This window comes from Oncorhynchus kisutch, linkage group LG6 (genome assembly GCF_002021735.2).
Source record: "Oncorhynchus kisutch isolate 150728-3 linkage group LG6, Okis_V2, whole genome shotgun sequence".
Taxonomy (NCBI): domain Eukaryota; kingdom Metazoa; phylum Chordata; class Actinopteri; order Salmoniformes; family Salmonidae; genus Oncorhynchus; species Oncorhynchus kisutch.
In genome coordinates, this window is record NC_034179.2 from 71258373 (window position 1) to 71278508 (window position 20136).

Genomic DNA, 20136 nt, shown 5'->3' on the forward strand with positions numbered 1-20136 from the left:
CTATTTTAGCCCAGTGTTTCAGTATCTAAGCCTATTTTAGCCCAGTGTTTTAGTATCTAAGCCTATTTTAACCCAGTGTTTCAGTATCTAAGCCTATTTTAACCCAGTGTTTCAGTATCTAAGCCTATTTTAACCCAGTGTTTCAGTATCTAAGCCTATTTTAACCCAGTGTTTCAGTATCTAAGCCTATTTTAGCCGAGTGTTTCAGTAACTAAGCCTATTTTAGCCCAGTGTTTCAGTAACTAAGCATCTATTTTATATTTTCATGAAATAAATATACAAGAGATTTGTAATAGAGATCTCTTTATTATAGTGCATTTCTCAGATGTTACAAGATGGGTTAAAAAAAGCTCAAAACAAAGGGAAATCCTTAATTAAAAGAAAATACATATGCACACACACCTTGTGTCATTTGTACAGAAAATGATCTGAAAATGAAAGCTTCACATCTGAACAAGGGTAGCTAAATTAAATTGTCAAGTTAAAATAAATGTTCATACAGAAGTTCGTATACACTTTAATTACCTGCCATATGCCGGAAGTGACGCTCATCATTCAATTCAATGGGTTTTCTTTCAGCACTAAACTCTACAATATCATTACAAAAGAAAAGGCCAAAAATTAGATTAGAGTTATTAATTTGTTGAAACCATTTTCTGGAACAATTCATAACAGAAAAAAAGAGATCTAATTGTCCAGTTGTACACAGATACAAGGGTGAAGGTCAGTCCTACCCTCAAGAGGTCAGTGTGGGGCTGGGGCCTTAGAGTCATCTTCAATCAGCAGGGGGTGTGTACAGTACAGTGTACCAAGGGTTTCGCAACGAAATTAGCAGTAGCCTTTGGAATACATGGGATGTACAGAAAATCATTTTGTCAGTTATGGTATACATTTTGAAGCTGTGTGTTGATGTGAAGAACAGCCGCGGCTTAAATTGCACATGGTGACTGTCTGCTGGTGTTGTTGCTATGGCGATGCTGATGGGAGAGAGTTGTCAATGAGAGCACTGCTGATGTGAGCAGAAAGCTCAAGCTTTCCCCCCGCTGCTTGTTGTAAAGAGGTTGATGAGGCAACCTTCCATGGTCTAGTTACAGTACTATTGTATTATACTGTAAGCTGGTCGTGTTTCACATGGAGCAAAGGAGAATATGTGACTCTACCTGTGCAGAAGAACCGGGATAACTAACCCTGACGACACATATAGAGCAAACAACCTAGATCGCCTCGCATAGGGTGTGTTAACAATTCAGAGTTTGGATTGTAGGCTGAAGCGTAACGCATTGAATGCCATGAGAGCTTGATAACAACACAGCACTATGAGGAATTGGAGAAGAGTGCCATGTTAGTGCAGCTGAAAGTCAGTGGCGGCTGAAGGAAGGACCTAAAGGAGGGGTTTAATGTAATGTCTGGAATGGAATCAAACATATCGGAATCACATTTGACAATTATGTCATTCCAGTCATTACAATGAGCCCATCCTCCTACAGCTCCTCCCACCAACCTCCTCTGCTGGAAGTGACCAATCAGGCCCCCCCCATGCCCTGCAGAAAAGTCCAACTCTGCAAACATCCTAAAAGCTAACCCAAACACAACCAGCCCTTCATAAGTCAAACCCAAAGGATCCTAAAGCATTTTGATTGAAAGACTGCACACCTGGCTCCTCAGCTCATGCTAGACCAAGGGAACCAGGTCATCTGTACAAAAAAACTATGTAAATCAAATATAATAAAAAGGAAAAAAGTAGACAACAGAAAATGTAATGAGGAGAAAGCCAGAGTGGGAGCAACTCTCAAAAGGCCTCGCTGTTCCAGTGGACAGGAACGGTGCTGAAAACACCCAACTAATCCCATGTACACTCACCCAATGTACTCACAGAGCTGTGGCTAGCTACACTCAACTACACTGACCCTCTGCCTAGCATAGGTAGTATAGTGTAGTACTAGACAAATACACCGTTTATTGCGTTTTCCATACCCGGCGGTAAGGATTGTTCACTCAATCAAAACATTATCAATGATCTCACAAGGCCCTGTGAAAGGAACATATCGCTTGGTGTTAGCCACCAATAAAGATGCAGCGTGATAAAGAGGCCATCACTTGTGATCCTAGAGGGCAGCAGGGTCAGCAGCTGGTTACCATGGTTACCTTTTGGAACAACAACTTATTTCCAGACAAGACACGTCTTGCTCCATTCTAATAAACCAAAAACAATAGTAACAACTCATTTCAGTAATGCCTACCAAACAGCTGACCCTAAAGTCCTGCAGGTCTGATCAAGCACCACCGTCATCATTCAGGCTAAGGCGGCTTCGCTCAACAACAAAAACGAGTGGGCGAGGGGCTGTGTGACATCACTAATTTGTTGTGCTTCAATGGAGATTTGAGGGTTAGGACAGAGACTGAAAGCTAGCTAATAATTGATTAGCTAGTGTTCCCAAGACAGCCAGAACAATGCAGTTGGGCATACTAGAACAACATGATTTTCCAAAGAATGCAAAGAAGGATCTAGGATGGAAAAGCTATTTTTATTTGTCTTTTTTCCAACCTGATACAGGTTACATTGAGATGTATTTCATGGTGTGGGGTCTCAAACCAACAGTTTAACAAGAGTGTCTGACAGATCGCAATACTAGTGGATGGAAAATCAAAGTTGTTTTTTTAATCTATAAACTTTATTCATTTTGCAGATTACACATAAGACTTAGCATCCTGGGTCTTTCTTTGCCTTGTGAAAACCAGGGTGTCTTAGGAGCCACTGACGGTGGGTCAGGAGGGATGGGGGGGGGGGGGCGCTGCTAGAGTTAGCCATGCTGTCATTTCCATGGGTGAGTGAGACTGTTGAAGGCACAGCAGGGCTGCTCCCACTCCCGGCTCACACACATGCACCCACACATACATACACATTAAGATCCACACAAACACTTGCACTCTCACACACACGCGTATGTGGGGTATCACTGGTCAAAGCCCCAATGGTTGGAGGGGATGGAGTGAGAGAGACGGGAGGAGAGAGGGGCTGGGACCAGCGCTGTCGCCCATAACACACTGCGCAGACAAAGACGCAGACAGACGGTGGAATGGTGGATCATTTTGCATTCTTTAGCTGGTTGGAGAGCCAGTCGAGGCCCTCGTAGAGCCCGTCCCCGCTGGTAGCGCAGGTGGCCTGGATGTACCAGTTACGCTGGCGCAGGGAGTGCAGGCCCAGCTTGTCTGTGATCTCCGCTGCGTTCATAGCGTTGGGGAGGTCCTGAAGAGTGGAGAGAAAAGGGTTAACCCAGGAATACATGCGTCTGCAACAGACCTTCACAAGCCCTCTTAGTATTAGAGGTCGACCAATTTATCGGCATGGCCGATTTCAAGTTTTCATTACAACCGGTAATCTGCCTTTTTGGACGCCGATTATGGCCGATTACATTACAATCCACAAGGAAACTGTGTGGCAGGCTGACCACCTGTAATGCGGGTGCAACATTAGAAGGGCCTTGTGGCTGCAAGGAGCCACGGTAAGTTGCTAGCTAGCATTAAACTTATCTTATAAAATACAATCTTAACATAATCATTTGTTACCTACACATGGTTGATGATATTACTAGTTTAACTAGCTTGTCCTGCGTTGCATATAATCAATGCGGTGCCTGTTAATTTATCATAGAATCACAGCTTACTTCAACTTCGCCAAACGGGAGATGATTTAACAAAAGCGCATTCGCAAAAAAAGCACTATCATTGCACAAATGTCCCTAACCATAAACATCAATGCTTTTCTTAAAATCAATACACAGAAGTATATAGATTTTAAACCTGCATATTTAGTTAAAAGAAATTCATGTTAGCAGGCAATATTAACTAGGGAAATTGTGTCACTTCTCTTACGTTCAGTGCAAGCAGAGTCCGGGTATATGCAACAGTTTGGGCCGCCTGGCTCGTTGTAAACTAATTTGCCAGAATCTTACATAATTATGACATAACATTGAAGGTTGTGCAATGTAACAGCAATATTTAGACTTAGGGTTGCCAGCCGTTCGATAAAATACGGAACGATTCCATATTTCACTGAAAGAATAAACATTTTGTTTTCAAAATGATAGTTTACGGATTTGACAGTATTAATGACCAAAGGTTCATATTTTTGTGTTTATTATAATTAAGTCTATGATTTGATATAGCAGTGTGACTGAGAGGTGGTAGGTGGCAGCAGCAGGCTCGTAGGCATTCATTCAAAGAGTACCTTACTGCATTTGCCAGGAGCTCTTAGCAAATTTTTACACACACGAGAGAGAGAGCGACAAAGAAAATGTAAAAATCATCTGATTAATCACTATTGGCTTTTTTTGGTCCTCCAATAAATCGCTATTGGCGTTGAAAAATCATAATCGGTCGAGCTCTACTTAGTATAGAGGGAGTCAATTGTATGACCTTGAGTTGAACTACTAGTATCTGCAAACCATATGAATAACAATACTGTACTACCAATTACAGATGCAGTTTACTGGTGAAGCCTTGGGCTGCGTTAACACAGGCAGCCCAATTGATCTTTTTCCCAATTACTGGCAAAATATCTGATCTGATTGGTCAAAAGACCAAATTAGTGGAAAAAAGATCACCTGTTTGTTAGTTTCGCTCTGCTCAGTGTAAAATTGCGCTCGGATTCCATTTTAAAGAATTTCACGCACCGCTCACGCCGAGAAAACTTGATTTAAGTGGCCTACTCTTTACGCGTCAAGCTAAAATTACATGTCCAGGGTCGCAGGTAAAAATACCTACTGTTTTCCTGGCGCACTAGTGTCTCTCCCCAGTTAGTCAGTTCACCTGTTTGTTAGCGAACACAAGCAGCACAGCGTCTCTCAGCTCGTCCTCAGCCAGCATCCTTGTCAGCTCCTCCCGCGCCTCGTTCACTCTCTCCCTATCGTTACTGTCCACCACAAAGATCAGACCTGAGAGTAGCAGAGGGAGAGAAAGGATGGAGGGTGAGGAAAATATGAACATTTACCCGGGACAGTCTCAACTTCACTGTTTCTGACTTTGAGATGGTGCTGAGGGGGTTCTGGTGATAGTGTCCACTCACCTTGGGTGTTCTGGAAGTAGTGCCGCCACAGAGGCCTGATCTTGTCCTGACCGCCCACATCCCACACTGTGAAGCTGATGTTCTTGTATTCTACCGTCTCAACGTTAAAACCTGAGAGCGAGAAAGATCAGTTACATCAGCAACCTAAGACACCCACATTCCAAGAGGCTGTGTAAGATGACATATCAGCAATCCCAAAAGGGAAGCTAAGTCACTCCCTTAACACAAATGTCTGTATGAAATGTCTTTGCCCGAATGTAGCTGCAAATTAAAATGTATATTTTAATAAAATACAAAGTGAATGAACATCTACTGGAATATGAAATGTCATCAGCCTTGTGTTACATTCCTATAACGCAACATTTATTTCAGGGGGGGGCTGTAAAGCTCCATTCATTCCTATATTTAAAAGTCACTTAATCCCTATGACAACAGCCACACTGCAGGACGTTGCCTGCCTGCGGGAGCTCTGCAGCTGATGTAGGTAGGCTACACAGTGCCCGACCCACATCTCCTAATGAAATCCATGTACAGGCAGACTGTTGGCCTATACAGGGGCCCACTCATTGCTTCAGAGCCTGAGGGCAGCTCACGGCAACTACTCTGGGCATGTGGGCAGTGATCAGGGTTCGGATGAGATGGGGACATTCATTTCCACTCCCCTACAACTAAACAAACAGGAGCCTAGATCTCATGAAAATCACATGGAGCAAGTTATTGGAGGAATATTGGGGAGCATTTCAAGAGGGGTTTGTACCTAGGTGAGGGGGTGTGTGATGACAAGGAGTAAAAGGGATAAGGCTAAGCTACTCACCGATGGTAGGGATTGTGGTGACGATCTCTCCCAGTTTGAGCTTGTACAGGATGGTGGTCTTGCCGGCAGCATCCAGCCCCACCATCAGAATCCGCATCTCTTTTTTACCAAAGAGATTCTTAAACAGGCCTGCAAACATGTTCCCCATCTTGGCTAATCTGGAGGAAGGGAGACAGAAACCAAAATGGTTAAGCTAGTAGTCGTAAAACATTCATTATGCCTAACACCAGGCTAAACCGGCCGTGTGTGTGTGTGTGTGTGTGTGTGTGTGTGTGTGTGTGTGTGTGTGTGTATTCACGTGTTCAGTAACACAAAAGCTCGCTGACGTATGTGAGCAGTGTGGATGAAAATATTCATTAACATGAAAACGTTGAAATATTCTGCACTGCTCCCGCATACAATGTGGGTGGTGTCGGATCGGTGTAAAACAAGACATTTTTTATGAATCAATTTATAAATGTATATAGAAGGTACCCATCCTTGGTAGTTTCATTAAGATTTTTGACCTGTGAGGGTAATAATGTCAGGCTAAGCTTCCTTATCGCTAATAAAGGGCAACCACAGAGATTAAATTCATGAGAGGGAGAAAAAGTGCTGAGAAAAGCATTCAGTCACTGTCTGTGTTTATTTTGCGTCTTAACAATGGGCCCTCACAGCAGCGCCTCTGGGTCTCACACCACACACGAGCAGGACTTGGCTGATGGGGCTGCAGGTCGGTGTCGTTCTGACTGGCAGGCAACTGTTTACTCATAGCCAGGAGCAGAGAAGTGGATCACATGACTGGCAGAGCACTGACCAGAGACACGATCCAGGGGTAGAGGCTGGTTACAACATAGCATCACCTGAACACCTATTGCCCAACACCCACCAGGCAAGAACACAAACAGGCTCTGTAACAGCAGCCACAACGATTAGAATGTAATAGCCTAGTCAGTCCCAAATAGAAGCCTACATACATGTCTAACACAACACCATAACTAATTCAGTTTTTTTTTTAACTTAACTTTCTCACTGTTGAAATGCATTTCTAAATGTACACAGGTCTTTCCATCAATTTGGTGCCTTTTGAGAAGTGTAACTTTCACCTAATTTCAACTTAATGAAAAAATAAAAATCCTCCCTGTACCAAGAGGTACATTTTGTTTTAATAGTGCCTATTACGTGCAAAATAAAGTAACAGGGTTGATGATTTCTTCTGACATCAACCATAAAATTTGGGGCGGCAGGCAGCCTAGTGGTTAGAGCGTTGGACAGGTTGCAAGAGCGAATCCCCGAGATCACAAGGGAAAAATCTGTCGTTCTGACCCTGAACAAGGCAGTTAACCCACTGTTCCTAGGCCATCATTGAATATTAGAATTTGTTCTTAACTGAATTACCTAGTTAAATAATGGTTTAATTTTTTATAATAATATCCACTTATGACAGGGAAACTGTCACAGAAACATTTGTTCAACCGGGAGGGGCAATTGAATGCAAGCTTCACACAAAAAAAATACATTGTTACAACATTTCTAGTCTATGGGTAACAGGGTTGACATGTTATGCTCGACCCGCTCAGTTTTGCACCACAAAATTGCCAAAAAGAGTAGAATCAGCGCATCTGCTTTTACTCTAAGATATTACTATTAGATGTTCAATGTTTTAAAAGACAGTGTCACCATATTAAAATGAGAGTTCAGTTCACATAACAGGGTTGAGGGACATACTTAAATGACTCACAAATAATCATCTTCAGAAATAACTGTCTAGCAACAAAATGATGCTGAACCTTGGAGAAGTTTTGGGATTAAGTGGGTTAAAATCTTCATAGAAGTGAGAGTTGACAGAGGGACGTCAAAATGCTGCATTTTGATTGAATTGTCCATAATATTAAAGGCCACCGCATTTAAAATAACAGGCTTTTAAAATCCAATATTGGTACACCATTTCTACTTAAAATATCAAAGGGCACTCTTTCATGGAATGACCCGACCCACAAATGTATCAATTGTTAACTTTCATTTTGAATTAGGCAAATTCATTGCAATAACAATCCTTCCTGTTATTCAGTATGTTGCCAAGCACATCGCAGAATCATGTGATAAGACACGGCTTATGATGAAACAGGCTCACTACATCAGAAAAATAGTGTATCCTAAACACCATGACAAAACCAGATTCATATTTGAGAGTTAGCGGTCTTAATACAAACTGGACAAGAGTAGGGGACAATGGGACCGCATTATAAAAGACCCATACAAGTGTTGTAGGTGAAACGAAGAGCACGCAGTCTGAGCTCAAGTAAAAGCACACAATGAGGCCAGTGATGTGGCGAATATAGGTCAGCGCTCAGAAGAACCAGAGTACTAGAGGCTGGATATGGGAGAGGTAACAACACACCTGTAAGCAGAGACACACTGCTGAATTAACCAGGAGAGAGACAGGGAAACAATGATCCTGTCAGGGCTATTGAACACTCAGGTCTTTCTCCAAAGGACAGGAATGACTTTAAAATAACGGAACACTATGATCTTGAGCAAATCCCTCCCACTAGCACATGGCTACAAATGATAGCATAGGATAACACCAACACGGTATTATTACACTCCTTCAAGACAATTGTGTGGCAAATGGTATAGAAAAGAACATAATTCATAAAGGTGTTCTTTGGTGGAAACATGCTGAAGCCATTTAAATATGACACACGCCTTGGCACTTCTGAAATAAACTACACAACAACCGTAGGCAAACAAAAGCTAGGAGGGGTGTGATTTGAGTTCTAACATCATGAACCAGGGAGTTGTCAGTTTCACAAAGTGCCTTCCTGGATTCAGAATGTGACAACGAATCTAGCTCTAGCCAACAGGCATTCCACAGAGGGGAGTTCCAGAACTAGAAAAGCTCATAGCTTGCAGATTTCTAATGACATCACAACAATGGCAGCTCATTTGAATCAGGATTGTCCACCCTGTTCCTCAACTAAAGCAAAGAGGAAGTGCTCAGAATGCATCGTCCTCTGAGGAAACAGGAATAACAGGGGAGGGGTATGGGAGGCCAGCAGCAAGTCATCAGAGAGTAGTTAAGTGAACTTATCACAGTATGCATGTGATATAGGCTGCCTGAGATGGAGTCTTTTGGGGTGCATTGGCAGTCAGTGTTAAGGGGTTCTAAAAGAGGTGCCAGTTACCAAGAGATGCTCATAAAAAATTCAAAAGAGCCCATGTGGATTAATAATTGACATGCCAAATGACAAGGGGGTGGAACATGTGATGTACAGCCTACTACATACAGTACACACATTAATATTGAGGGAACACTAGGGGCATCAAGGGGGCTCACTTTCTGGTTGGACAGGCAAATAGTGGACATTTTTCATTTAAGTCTAGCAATGTTTACGAATGCTGGGGTTAACCTGCTCCACCGGTTGTTTGATCAGCCCCTCATCAGGACCTGAACAAAGTATGAAAATCTGCCAGATTCCTGGAGAACTCAATGTTTGAAAATGTATGGAAGACAGAGACATGGTTGTCAGTCATAAATAACACAAAGATGTGTGTAGCTTTGCATGCATCTCACACACTATTTTGCTTCAGTTGTCTGTCCATTAAAACTATTTGGGCCTAACATAAGATTTTAGCTAGTTAGCTACATTAATTTGTAACACTAGCTAGTGACTAACCATGTGACTGGTTCAGTTTGAAGACTGACAACAGTTTCCAAAACCAAATCTAACCATCCAGTACCAACAGTTACGCTAGGTAAAGCTTCCCGGCACAGTTTAGTTACCCAGCTAGAAGGCCGTAGAGACCACCAAGTCACCTTACCGTTTAACCCACATGCTGGTTAACTACATTCATTTAGAAACGAGTTTAACGTTGGTTAGCTAGTTAAGCGGCGGACGACTCAAATCTCAATCCACGTAAGTTAACGTTACGCAGTCAGAAAATAGGCGTAGCTAGCTAGCTAACGTCAATTTTGCGAAGCGGCTCGACATAATGCCTCCAAATAGGAGGAAGCTGAATGTCCAATCACAATGACCAGCGAATACTTACTAACACAATTTCAGTAAAATTAGCGGAATAATGTTCTCACGACTTCTACAGGTCGTGAGAATATAATGCCGGGCGAGCTAGCTAACGTTAACTAGCTATTGACGGCAGATGATCCTCGTTTGGTTTGAGTCTACGCAGGGGGATTCGTTGTCAAAGCTTGCGTTCAAGCCGAAAGCAAATAAGCAATCGTTTGCAATTCCAGATCCTGAAAATAAAAAAAATACTACGAATTACATATATTATATTGCTACGTTGTATACATGTTTTACCTTTTAGTGGCGGTTTCTCGATCTTTCTTTTACGCTCCTATTCACCGCTAACAACAAAATGGCGTCTTTCACAAGTGTCAAGAAAGCCGCGTCATGGACGTTGCACATCGTAAGATCTTCACCAATCATATTATCCATGCAAGTTACAAAAACGTACCCTGCTGTGCTGCGGGCCAATCGATGAAACAACATTTAATGTTGAGGGCGGAGATTTACAGAAGGCCATCCTCCAGTTTGCCCTACAAACTGAAAGACCAGTCAAGCTTCCCGTAGGATCAAGCATCCCCGCCTCTTCCCCGCCCCATATTTCCGGCTTCAATGGAGACCGGAGAAATTTGCCACTGGCCCAACCCATCATCATTGGGGAGGATAGCAAACAAAACAAACCGGTTGAAATGGTTCAATCCAGAAGAAAAAAACGTCCGGAAAATACAGGACCATGGGTGTGTATAGACTTATATTGGATATGGCAAGCAAGTGCTGCCTTATATGCCTTATAGCTAGGCCACGTACCCATAATGGCATAGAGATCATCATCTCAATCAATAAGCAACAGCCTACAATTTACATTTCTGATCAAAGAATTCCAGCCTGTTTCTGTCATTCATCTTTTAGTTAAACAGCCTGAAAGAGTCAGAGCCAACACCATAGAAATAGGAATTATAATACAAATTAAGTAATTTAATGGGATCTCTATGGCCAACACTAACATGCAAGGTCTACAATGACAGCTCGGTCTATAGGGCCAACATGTAGGTAAACTGGAGTTGGGGGGGCCCTGGAGGTGGGCAGAGGGGAGAAGTGGGTTGCGAAGTTCAAGGTGCATCAGGGTTCAAGCGTTCATCAAGGTTGTTGGGGTCATCGTTAAAGGCTCACAGTGTGTGTTGTTCATATTAAATCCACTAGATGGGGCCGTCTCCATGCTGCAGTCATAATGTCCCAATAAATCCAAGCCAATAGTTTCCGTGTCGTGCTTCCTTTCCATAAATCAACCACTCTGAAATTATAGACATATGCCTATGTGAGTGCAATATCATCAGTTGGAAGTTTGTCCACCTTTCATGTGTTTGTTCTCATGGTTAGCTAATTCAGGTGGTTGTCCGGTTCCCTCAGTTATGCAGGTGTCACACTGAGCAGACCACTAGATCTTTGATTACCCATTCATCCACATGGTGATTGTAAACCAGAGTTGTTGTTGTTGCTGTTGGACATGAAGTGAATAAAAGGGAATTTATATGAAAATGGTCTATGGACTGAGACATCATGGGTGGTAGGCAGATATATCTACAGGTGTTATGAAGCACAGAATATAATTTAATTAGGGGGTATAAGCCTTGAGATGCATTGCATTAAAATAAAAGCTTATTGTTGATGTTTGTCTGTATGTGTTGTTGTACAGTAATTACTTATTCACCGTGACTAGGCAGTGGGCATGCCACTTGTTATTAGTTTGTGTGTTGTCTAGGGCTGTCTATCCCACAATGTGTTCCTTCTCCTTGCAGGTGTTTACGTTGATGTAATTCGTTTGAGTACAAAAAGGTTGTTCCCTGTTGCTATGAAACAGTAAGTAAGAATCAAAGAAAAAAACACTGTTAGGTAGAGAAAATTAGATTGGAGCCTTGGTGGTTTGTAACCATTATGACCAAAATTAAAATAGAGTTATCAAGAAGGAGACAGACCATCAGCGAGTCTTTGCTGGCAATGGAAAATAGTCAGCAAGCAATGGTGGAGATTCAACTGTATAAAAGTATGTATTGCTTAATAGATGCCTATGTAATCCTATACCTATAATCCAAGATCCATTTTTGCAATAACAAGTGTATCTGCATCTTTGTATTTGTAGGCTATGTCTACCTTCTCAGGCAGCTACAGAACTTCTTAAAGGAGCACACTTGGTTATAGTCAGCCACATCCTATAGCCTATAGTTATTCTGGTATATGCCCATACACTTGCCACTGGTGTATCCACCATAAACATGGCACAGTAGATCTGTCAGTGGGTAGAATGAAAATGCACCAGCAAGTTTGAATATGAGGCACAATAATGACAAAACCCAGACGAATGCTCATCACAGCCAGGTAGATTTGCTACCTGTCACTTCCATCTAAGTGGGGGGCGTTTCCATGGTTGGGGCGGGACAACAAGGGAGTCCAATGGGCGTGTGGCACGATGATGCGCTCCCCAGAGGCCTTGCCTCCCTTGGGACCGCGCCTGCCGCAGTGGACCGAAGTTTGTGTGGGCCACTTAAGAGGTGAGCCTGCCAGACGGCACAGACTTTCCCAGTGCAGAATCAGCGAGATGAAGAGCAGCGTCGACCCGTCATCATGTGCTCTAGGCTCCCAAGGACCGCCTGCCTACTGCGACTCATTGAGCTCTGCATCCTCCTCTCGCACACTGCAGCATATTTTGGGTCAGCCACAACTCTTTTACTGTTTTGTCTCTGAAGATTTATTGTCTTTTCCTTACTTCTAACATATACAGCAGATCGATGTCTGTAGGAAATAATGCATGTGATGCGACGTACATTGCCTGCCTATATGATGGAAGCCCAGCGTTCCATGACTATCGTGCGCAATTACGCACGATACCATAATGTAGGACTGTAAATGTTGACTTGTTTGGATGTTCAAGTCCACAGAGATTACTTATGATTGCATTTTTCTGCTATCTAAAAGTAAACAAAGTAGGCTAGTTTCCAAGGCTGTGTGACAATTTTTCAAATAGGCCTACATCCTTATGACGCCTCTAAAAATTGTAATAATATTATTGATAATTATTAATTTGCCAAATACGTCTCAGAGCAGAATATTTGAATATTTAAGATATCCTTTGTATGATCTATGACTTGCTGAGAGTGTGAATGGTTTCTCACGGTCTCTTGACCTCTCGAGTTTGGCACTACCTCAATTCTCTCACTTTTTGGCAATAGTCGAAATTTGTATGAGGGAGCTAATTTCATGCATAAACAGATTTGTTTTAATATTTTATTTTAAAATTAGAATCCTACACTCAGTTTCCTTTTTTAGCATTATTATGTGGTTTTATTAGGCACATGTGGGTAGGACAGACGAAGACAATTATAGGCCGATATGTGCGTAATTTTACTTTGGAAGCAAATTTAGACATTTTGATATGACTTACTACGTTTATACTTAATTGCGCGTATACCTATGTGTAGTGTGTTGTTAAAAGCTTGTAGAGTCAGCAAAAACGATACATATTGTTTCTATTTATAGGCTATGGCTCTATAAACAAAATGTAATTGTTATGGACACATGTTATAGAAATGACTCTGGAACAACATGTTTTCTTTATTCCCAGGACCACCAGAACGTTGGGTATTATTTATAGGTATTATAGGTTTATAGGTTTATAGGTTTATAGGTTTATATTATCTTGATAAGATTATTTACATGACATTTTCCTTTTGAATTTGGTAACGTCAGTGATAACTATACTGCACTGAATGTATACATTTGTCTCCTTTGAAAGGCTGACAGGCCGAGAGCCCTTGGTCTTTTTGCCTGCCCCGTTCTCCAATGAACCCCCAACGGGAAAAGCTCACCTAAAACAATGCGAGCAGATGACACTGGCCCGTAGGCAGAAACGACTGTGTCGCCGCGAGCCGGGTTTGGCGGAGACGCTGCGTGAATCAGTGCGCCTCAGCCTCTTGGAGTGCCGCTATCAATTCCGGAACGAGCGCTGGAACTGTAGCTTGGACGGCCGCGGGAGTCTTCTGAAAAGAGGTGCAATAATATGTCATCAATTCACAGAGTTCCATGTATTTACACACAGAGAGATATGAGGGAAAGATTTCCATCTGGAGGGACGCATCATGGGAAGCAAGTAAATATGTAGGCCTAAAAGCCTAGACTGATGTTGTGTTGTGAATATCGTAAGGTTCAAATTACTACTTCATGGTGCAAAGGATTTCTCAAGTGCAACAATGCAATCGATAGAAAATTTAAGTATATTGAATTATATTAAATTGACTGTTGTGGGGGTAGGTGAGTGATCTCAAAATAATGAGCCAGGCTAAACTCTAGTCTATAGCCTACAACAACAAAAAACTCCACAGCCTATATAAAATCATTTTAGAGCATGCTTATGCTATCAGCACGAAGAGCCATGAACAGGTCAGCATGGAGTTAATTAAGGGCTGAAGAGCCAAAAAGCCCGGTGCGGCGGGGCCTACGAGGGACTAGTGGTTATTTATATCTCGGAAACCCGCCCAGTTACCAGAGGAAAAGGGCGGCGTGATTACTCACTTTCATCTGGGGGGGAAAAATCCTTCCTAGTCAAAATAAGAATTAATTGGATTAAAATACATCATAGCGATGTCTCTGGGCTAAGCAAATAAGTGCGAAACCAAACCACCGGGAACAGTCAGCAGACGAATCATGACACAACTCTTTAAATGGAACACTGGAGTAGAAACATGGGAGTAGAATGTAACCAAAATATGTATCTCATGAGCTTGGATGATAGTCTAGTCTTTGCATGTCTGGGCCTAGCCAATTTACGAGGAGTAAACAACATTTAAATTTTTTTTATTGTAGACTATTATTCATTGTTGATGTCATTTGTCTATTCCAGGCTTCAAGGAGACGGCCTTTCTTCTTGCGGTGTCTTCAGCGGCATTGTCCCACGCACTAGCAAAAGCTTGCAGCTCAGGCCGAATGGAGAGGTGCACGTGCGATGACTCCCCAGGAATACAGCATCGCGAGGCATGGCAGTGGGGGGTCTGCGGTGACAACTTGAAATACAGCACCAAATTTCTCAAGAAGTTCTTGGGCCAGAAGAGGGTCAGCAAAGACCTGAGGGCGCAGATCGACTCCCACAACATTAACGTTGGAATCCGGGTGAGTGAGTGTTGACATGTGCATAAGCTCAAGCAAAACAACAAGAAGCCCATTAAGCATTTGTGAGTGACACTACTGTGGCATAAGTAAATTTTTTCAAAAGAGAAAGGTCTAAGCCTATGCCAGTAGTGAGTAGTTTCCTCCCAAGCATCATAAACATATCAGCCAATAACAGCTCAATTTTAGACCTACCAGCAGAAGACAACCCCAACACTGCTTACCATACAATGCACTCTTCAAACAGAGGCACCAGGGACTGTGTGACTTTACCAGGTCTCGCACTGAGTCCTTGCCCATATATCTCATCCAGTGCCAGTAGTCCACTCCCCCTGCATGGTGTCTCCCTTCCTGTAGCCCTGGTGGATAGATAGCTACTGGGCCTGGGCTGGTTGAGGCTGAGGGAGGCCGCAAGTACCAGGGATAGGAGAGGAGACAGACTGCTGTCAGATCCCTGTAGCCAGGTGTTCCAATACAGGCATGATAAAGCTTGCTGTGCGGGCCCACAGAAAATTAAAGGTTTCCCGTCAGAACAATTATAACTGTTGCCTCTTTTAATATATGAGCAAGCATTTTTCCACTGACTGTATGGCGCTGAACTGTGCTCCTCTCCATAAATCCACAATGTTCATACGTTAACACTATGTGTGTATTTCTGTGTGTAGCTTAGAAACAGCCAGCCCCAAGGCTCTTCCTCTTTACCTTTCAAACTGAGGCAGCAGGCCCTTCAGAGGGAGAGAGGGAGAGAGAGCGAGGGAGAGATAAAAACAACAGGATGAACTGAAGTAGTCTATCTTATCTTATCTTTATTGAGTGTGGTGTTTTCCTCACCTTCCACCTATCCGGCTCAGTAGAGACCCGGAGGTGGTTGTTTTTTCACAACACCCCCCTCTAACCCTCATCCCTCAGTAATGTTCTGAGATGCCCCTGAGGGGTTCATACCTGCGTAGGGCGGAACTCGGCAGAACTCTTCAACCCTGAAGTAGCCCCTGGGTCTCCCCCTCCCCGTAAGGATGACCCCCATGCGCATGACCTGTCTCTGGCCCCCACCCAGTTAGAGTCTCTCTGGCTGAGTGCCTCAGCGCTGGTACCCCCACCCCACCACCACCAAGCTCAGTGAACTTTTGAACGAAGGCAGGACACCATCCTTTGGCCTTCTAACCCAAACTCTCTAACTGTTTAAGCTTTTTAAACTCTTATGATCGTTTTCCGTGCGCACGCACACACACACACGCACGCACGCACACCACACACACACACACACACACACACACACACACACACACACACACACACACACACACACACACACACACACACACACACACACACACACACACACACACACACACACACACACACACAAAGAACAAGGTGGAAAGATTCTGCTGTCTGTCTGTGATGCCTGTCTCTAATGCCCCAGGCTTCATAGGAGAAAGAGAGGAGAGAAGCAGTGAGAAAGAGCTAGTTTCAACACATTGAAAAAACGAATCCGCAGGCACTGTCTAAATGCGAGACGTCAGGTGAATGAAATACTGCATGCCGAACAGTCTCCCTAATTCATCATCTCAACCGTTCATACTGAGTTAAACTAAAGGATGACTAGCCCCATACCATCCCACCAACCCACCCTGCAGGAAAATGTCCAGATGTATTTATAAAAATAAAAAAAAATCACCTTTATTTAACCAGGTAGGCCAGTTGAGAACAAGTTCTCATTTACAACTGCGACCTGGCCAAGATAAAGCAAAGCAGTGCGACAAAAACAACAACACAGAGTTACACAAACAAACGAACAGTCAATAACACAATAGAAAAATCTATGTACATTGTGTGCAAATGTGGAAGAGTAGGGAGGTAAGGCAATAAATAGGCCATAGAGGCTAAATAATAACAATTTAGCATTAACACTGGAGTGATAGATGTGCAGATGATGATGTGCAAGTAGAGATACTGGGGTGCAAAAGAGCAAGAGGATAAGTAACAATACGGGGATGAGGTAGTTGGGTGTGCTATTTACAGATGGGCTGTGTACAGGTACAGTGATCGGTAAGCTGCTCTGACAGCTGATGCTTAAAGTTAGAGAGGGAGATATAAGACTCCAGCTTCAGTGATTTTTGCAATTCGTTCCAGTCATTGGCAGCAGAGAACTGGAAGGAAAGGCGGCCAAAGGAAGTGTTGGCTTTGGGGATGACCAGTGAAATATACCTGCTGGAGCACGTGCTACGAGTGTGTGTTGTTATGGTGACCAGTGAGCTGAGATAAGGCGGTGCTTTACCTAGCAAAGACGTATAGAGGACCAGTGGGTTTGGGGACGAATATGTAGGGCCAGCCAACGAGAGCATACAGGTCACAGTGGTGGGTAGTATATGGGGCTTTACAGTCTAACCAGACACCTAGGTATTTGTAGTTGTCCACATATTCTAAGTCAGAACCGTCCAGAGTAGCAATGCTAGTCGGGCGGGAGGGTCAGGGCAGCAATCGGTTGAAGAGCATGCACTTAATTTGACTAGCATTTAAAAGCAGTTGGAGGCCACGGAAGGAGTGTTGTATGGCATTGAAGCTCGGCACCAACGATAGGCACCAACGATAAGAGCCCAGCTAATGAATCAGACTGAATAAACTGACATCTCACTCTCTTCCCCTCCCTCCTCATCACCCTCCTTTCCCCCCTACTTCCTTTTCAGGCAGTGAAGAGTGGCCTGAAGACTACCTGTAAGTGTCACGGCGTCTCCGGTTCCTGTGCCGTGCGGACCTGCTGGAAGCAGCTGTCCCCGTTCCACGACACCGGGCGGCTGCTCAAGTTCCGCTACGACACGGCCGTGCGTGTGCTGAGCGTCACCAACGCAGCCACCGGGGAGACGGAGCTGGCAGGGCCGCGTCGCCACGGCCAGAGCCACCGGTCCACTGACCTGGTGTTCCTGGAGGACTCCCCCAGCTTCTGCAGGCCGTCACGCTACTCTCCCGGCACGGCCGGACGCTCCTGTGCCAAGGACACCAGCTGCCAGAGCCTTTGCTGTGGGCGCGGCTACAACACAGCCATGCACCTCACCACCCTCTCCTGCCACTGTCAGGTGCGCTGGTGCTGCCATGTAGAGTGCCAGACCTGTGTCAGGGAGGAGGAAGTGTACACCTGCAAAAATACCTGAAAAGGGGGAGAGAGAGAGAAAGATGGGGAGAGGAAAACGGCAACACACTGAGAGAACATTCAAAATGGCAGGGCTAGAACCACTCAGACATTACTCTTGATAAATTGAAGGGTTTGACTTTTAAACATACCCTTACCTGCCTGTTCTGAACTGATAACTGTTTTGGGAAGCATGGGAATGGAACAAGGTCATAATGTTGTTGGTAGTTTGCCACTTGTTGGAATCGAACATGCGCTGTCTCCTCAGAGGAGGCAGTATCAAGACCACTTTCTGCTTTGCTCTTACTGAATGCACTGACATCACAGACCTTAAGTGAGAGGGAGAGAGGGTTGCCTTGCTGGACAGTTATTGGCAGGGAATGGGTTCTTCACAAGGTACTGGAATGAACAGTAGGTCACCATCATTATTTGGCAACATCATCTCCGTGGGAGCGCTGACAGTTCCATTGGTCCTGTCCTCTTGTCGGTCTGTTCCTTAGTCAGTTTGTCTAACTGCTACTATGCTGTAGTGCTTATATCAAGATTTAGAGCATTTCCAAAGCGCCAGAAAATGCCAAAAAGGAATCTAGAGCCTCTTGACTTCTGTCTCCGTCTGCCTGGATGTCTCATTTGCTGTTTGCTGGTCTCTTTATTTGCTGTGAGAGCAGTCTAAGGGTTCATTCAATAGAAAAATGAAGCACTTATGTTGGCCATGTTATGTATAGTACTTTACTCCTTTGCTTTAAGGTGAGAAATGTATCTGGGTTAATACTGATATCCACCACACACCTTAAAAAGTCCCATTGAATCACTGGATGTCTGAACATGGAATGTTAGTACAGGTTGCCTATAATCATAGCTAGTTAGTATGTCATTTATGACTAAATGCAGTCATCGGGTTATTGTGTGGTAAAGTAGACCTGTTGTCTCTTGTGAGATTGTCTATGATAATACTACATGTTTGACATTGTTAATACAGTAAAGGAAATTGCACTCAAACTAAGGGAAACTCCATACACTGTACATAAAAACGGCTATGCAAAGTTCTTCTCTTGCTCACACTGTAAAGAACTTTGCTCTATTTTTTATTTATAAGTGGGCATGTCTGCACGCACTGTGCTGTGCTTTCAAGTGTGTTCCCCTGACCAAATCAAACCGTTTTCTCTACAGTCTAATTCAGGCACATCTTTGTTCTCTAATGTCTTTGAAATGGCCCAATCATGCTGCTTGTTTTCTCAATTACCAATCAGAGAAAATAGCCGTATTTGACTCCGCCATTCCTCCAGCTCTCCACGCCAGACCTCTGTGTCTGTCCGTGGGTTTAGGGTTGAAGGTCCATATCTGCCCCTAGGGCTTTTAGGCACCCATTTATGTTTCCAATATTTTACAATCGTTTTAGTTCCCTGTGCCAGTGTTTATTTTCTTGTTTATGCAGAGATATAGAGTTATGTACATGGATATAACTCATATCAGGCTCAAAGCATATTAGACAGTGGAATCGTATATATCTCTACCTCATCAGGTCTTTGGGCAATTATCATAATGATTTGTTTGCCTTGCAAATACTTCCTTGTGTCTGTCATGAAACTAAAGTCAAACTTTTAGATCAATGTACAATTCCTTTAAACTTGGTCATAGCTGTATACTGTAACAATATTATTTACATTGTGACATACTGTATATTCTTATTTAAAAGCAATTAAAATAAATCAACATATACATTTGTTAAAAAAAATCTTTGTCTCCATTAATAGTTACTATAAGTAATGATCATGCTTGTTACCTGTTTCTATATTTTACTTTCTTGTCTTAAAATGAAAGAATGGGAGCTTTGTGGCATTAACTTCTCTTTCTTTCATCCTGATCAATTTCTGTCTCCCTTTCCCTATCTCTGTATGTCTCTCACTCACTCACACACACACACACACACACATCAATCACAGAATCACAGTCACAAAAGCCACGGCCA

The 20136-nt window shown here is 43.3% G+C and overlaps 2 protein-coding genes across 2 annotated transcripts; one reads left to right on the forward strand and one right to left on the reverse strand.

The window, feature by feature from the left end:
- Nucleotides 1-286: 286 nt before the first annotated feature.
- Nucleotides 287-10340, reverse strand: LOC109898450 (ADP-ribosylation factor 2). Its single transcript, XM_031827351.1, has 5 exons — nucleotides 10181-10340; nucleotides 5880-6037; nucleotides 5066-5176; nucleotides 4810-4934; nucleotides 287-3247 (listed from the first exon to the last, which is right to left on the reverse strand). Exons 2-5 carry the CDS (start codon nucleotides 6025-6027, stop codon nucleotides 3086-3088), a joined length of 546 nt encoding a protein of 181 aa, XP_031683211.1. The 5' UTR covers nucleotides 6028-6037; nucleotides 10181-10340; the 3' UTR covers nucleotides 287-3085.
- Nucleotides 10341-12399: 2059 nt separating this feature from the next.
- LOC109886969 (protein Wnt-9b) lies at nucleotides 12400-19884 on the forward strand. Its single transcript, XM_031827353.1, has 4 exons — nucleotides 12400-12591; nucleotides 13674-13927; nucleotides 14778-15043; nucleotides 17728-19884. The coding sequence occupies exons 1-4, from the start codon at nucleotides 12506-12508 to the stop codon at nucleotides 18187-18189; spliced, it is 1068 nt and encodes a 355-aa protein (XP_031683213.1). The 5' UTR covers nucleotides 12400-12505; the 3' UTR covers nucleotides 18190-19884.
- Nucleotides 19885-20136: the final 252 nt, after the last annotated feature.

Coding starts and splice junctions, on each gene's coding strand:
- LOC109898450 (XM_031827351.1), bottom strand. CDS start 6,027: ATGGGGAACATGTTTGCAGGCCTGTTTAAGAATCTCTTTGGTAAAAAA. Junction 5,177..5,879: donor CACCACAATCCCTACCATCG/GTGAGTAGCTTA, acceptor TCTCGCTCTCAG/GTTTTAACGTTGAGACGGTA. Junction 4,935..5,065: donor CTACTTCCAGAACACCCAAG/GTGAGTGGACAC, acceptor TGCTACTCTCAG/GTCTGATCTTTGTGGTGGAC.
- LOC109886969 (XM_031827353.1), top strand. CDS start 12,506: ATGTGCTCTAGGCTCCCAAGGACCGCCTGCCTACTGCGACTCATTGAG. Junction 12,592..13,673: donor CACACTGCAGCATATTTTGG/GTCAGCCACAAC, acceptor CTCCTTTGAAAG/GCTGACAGGCCGAGAGCCCT. Junction 13,928..14,777: donor CGGGAGTCTTCTGAAAAGAG/GTGCAATAATAT, acceptor TGTCTATTCCAG/GCTTCAAGGAGACGGCCTTT.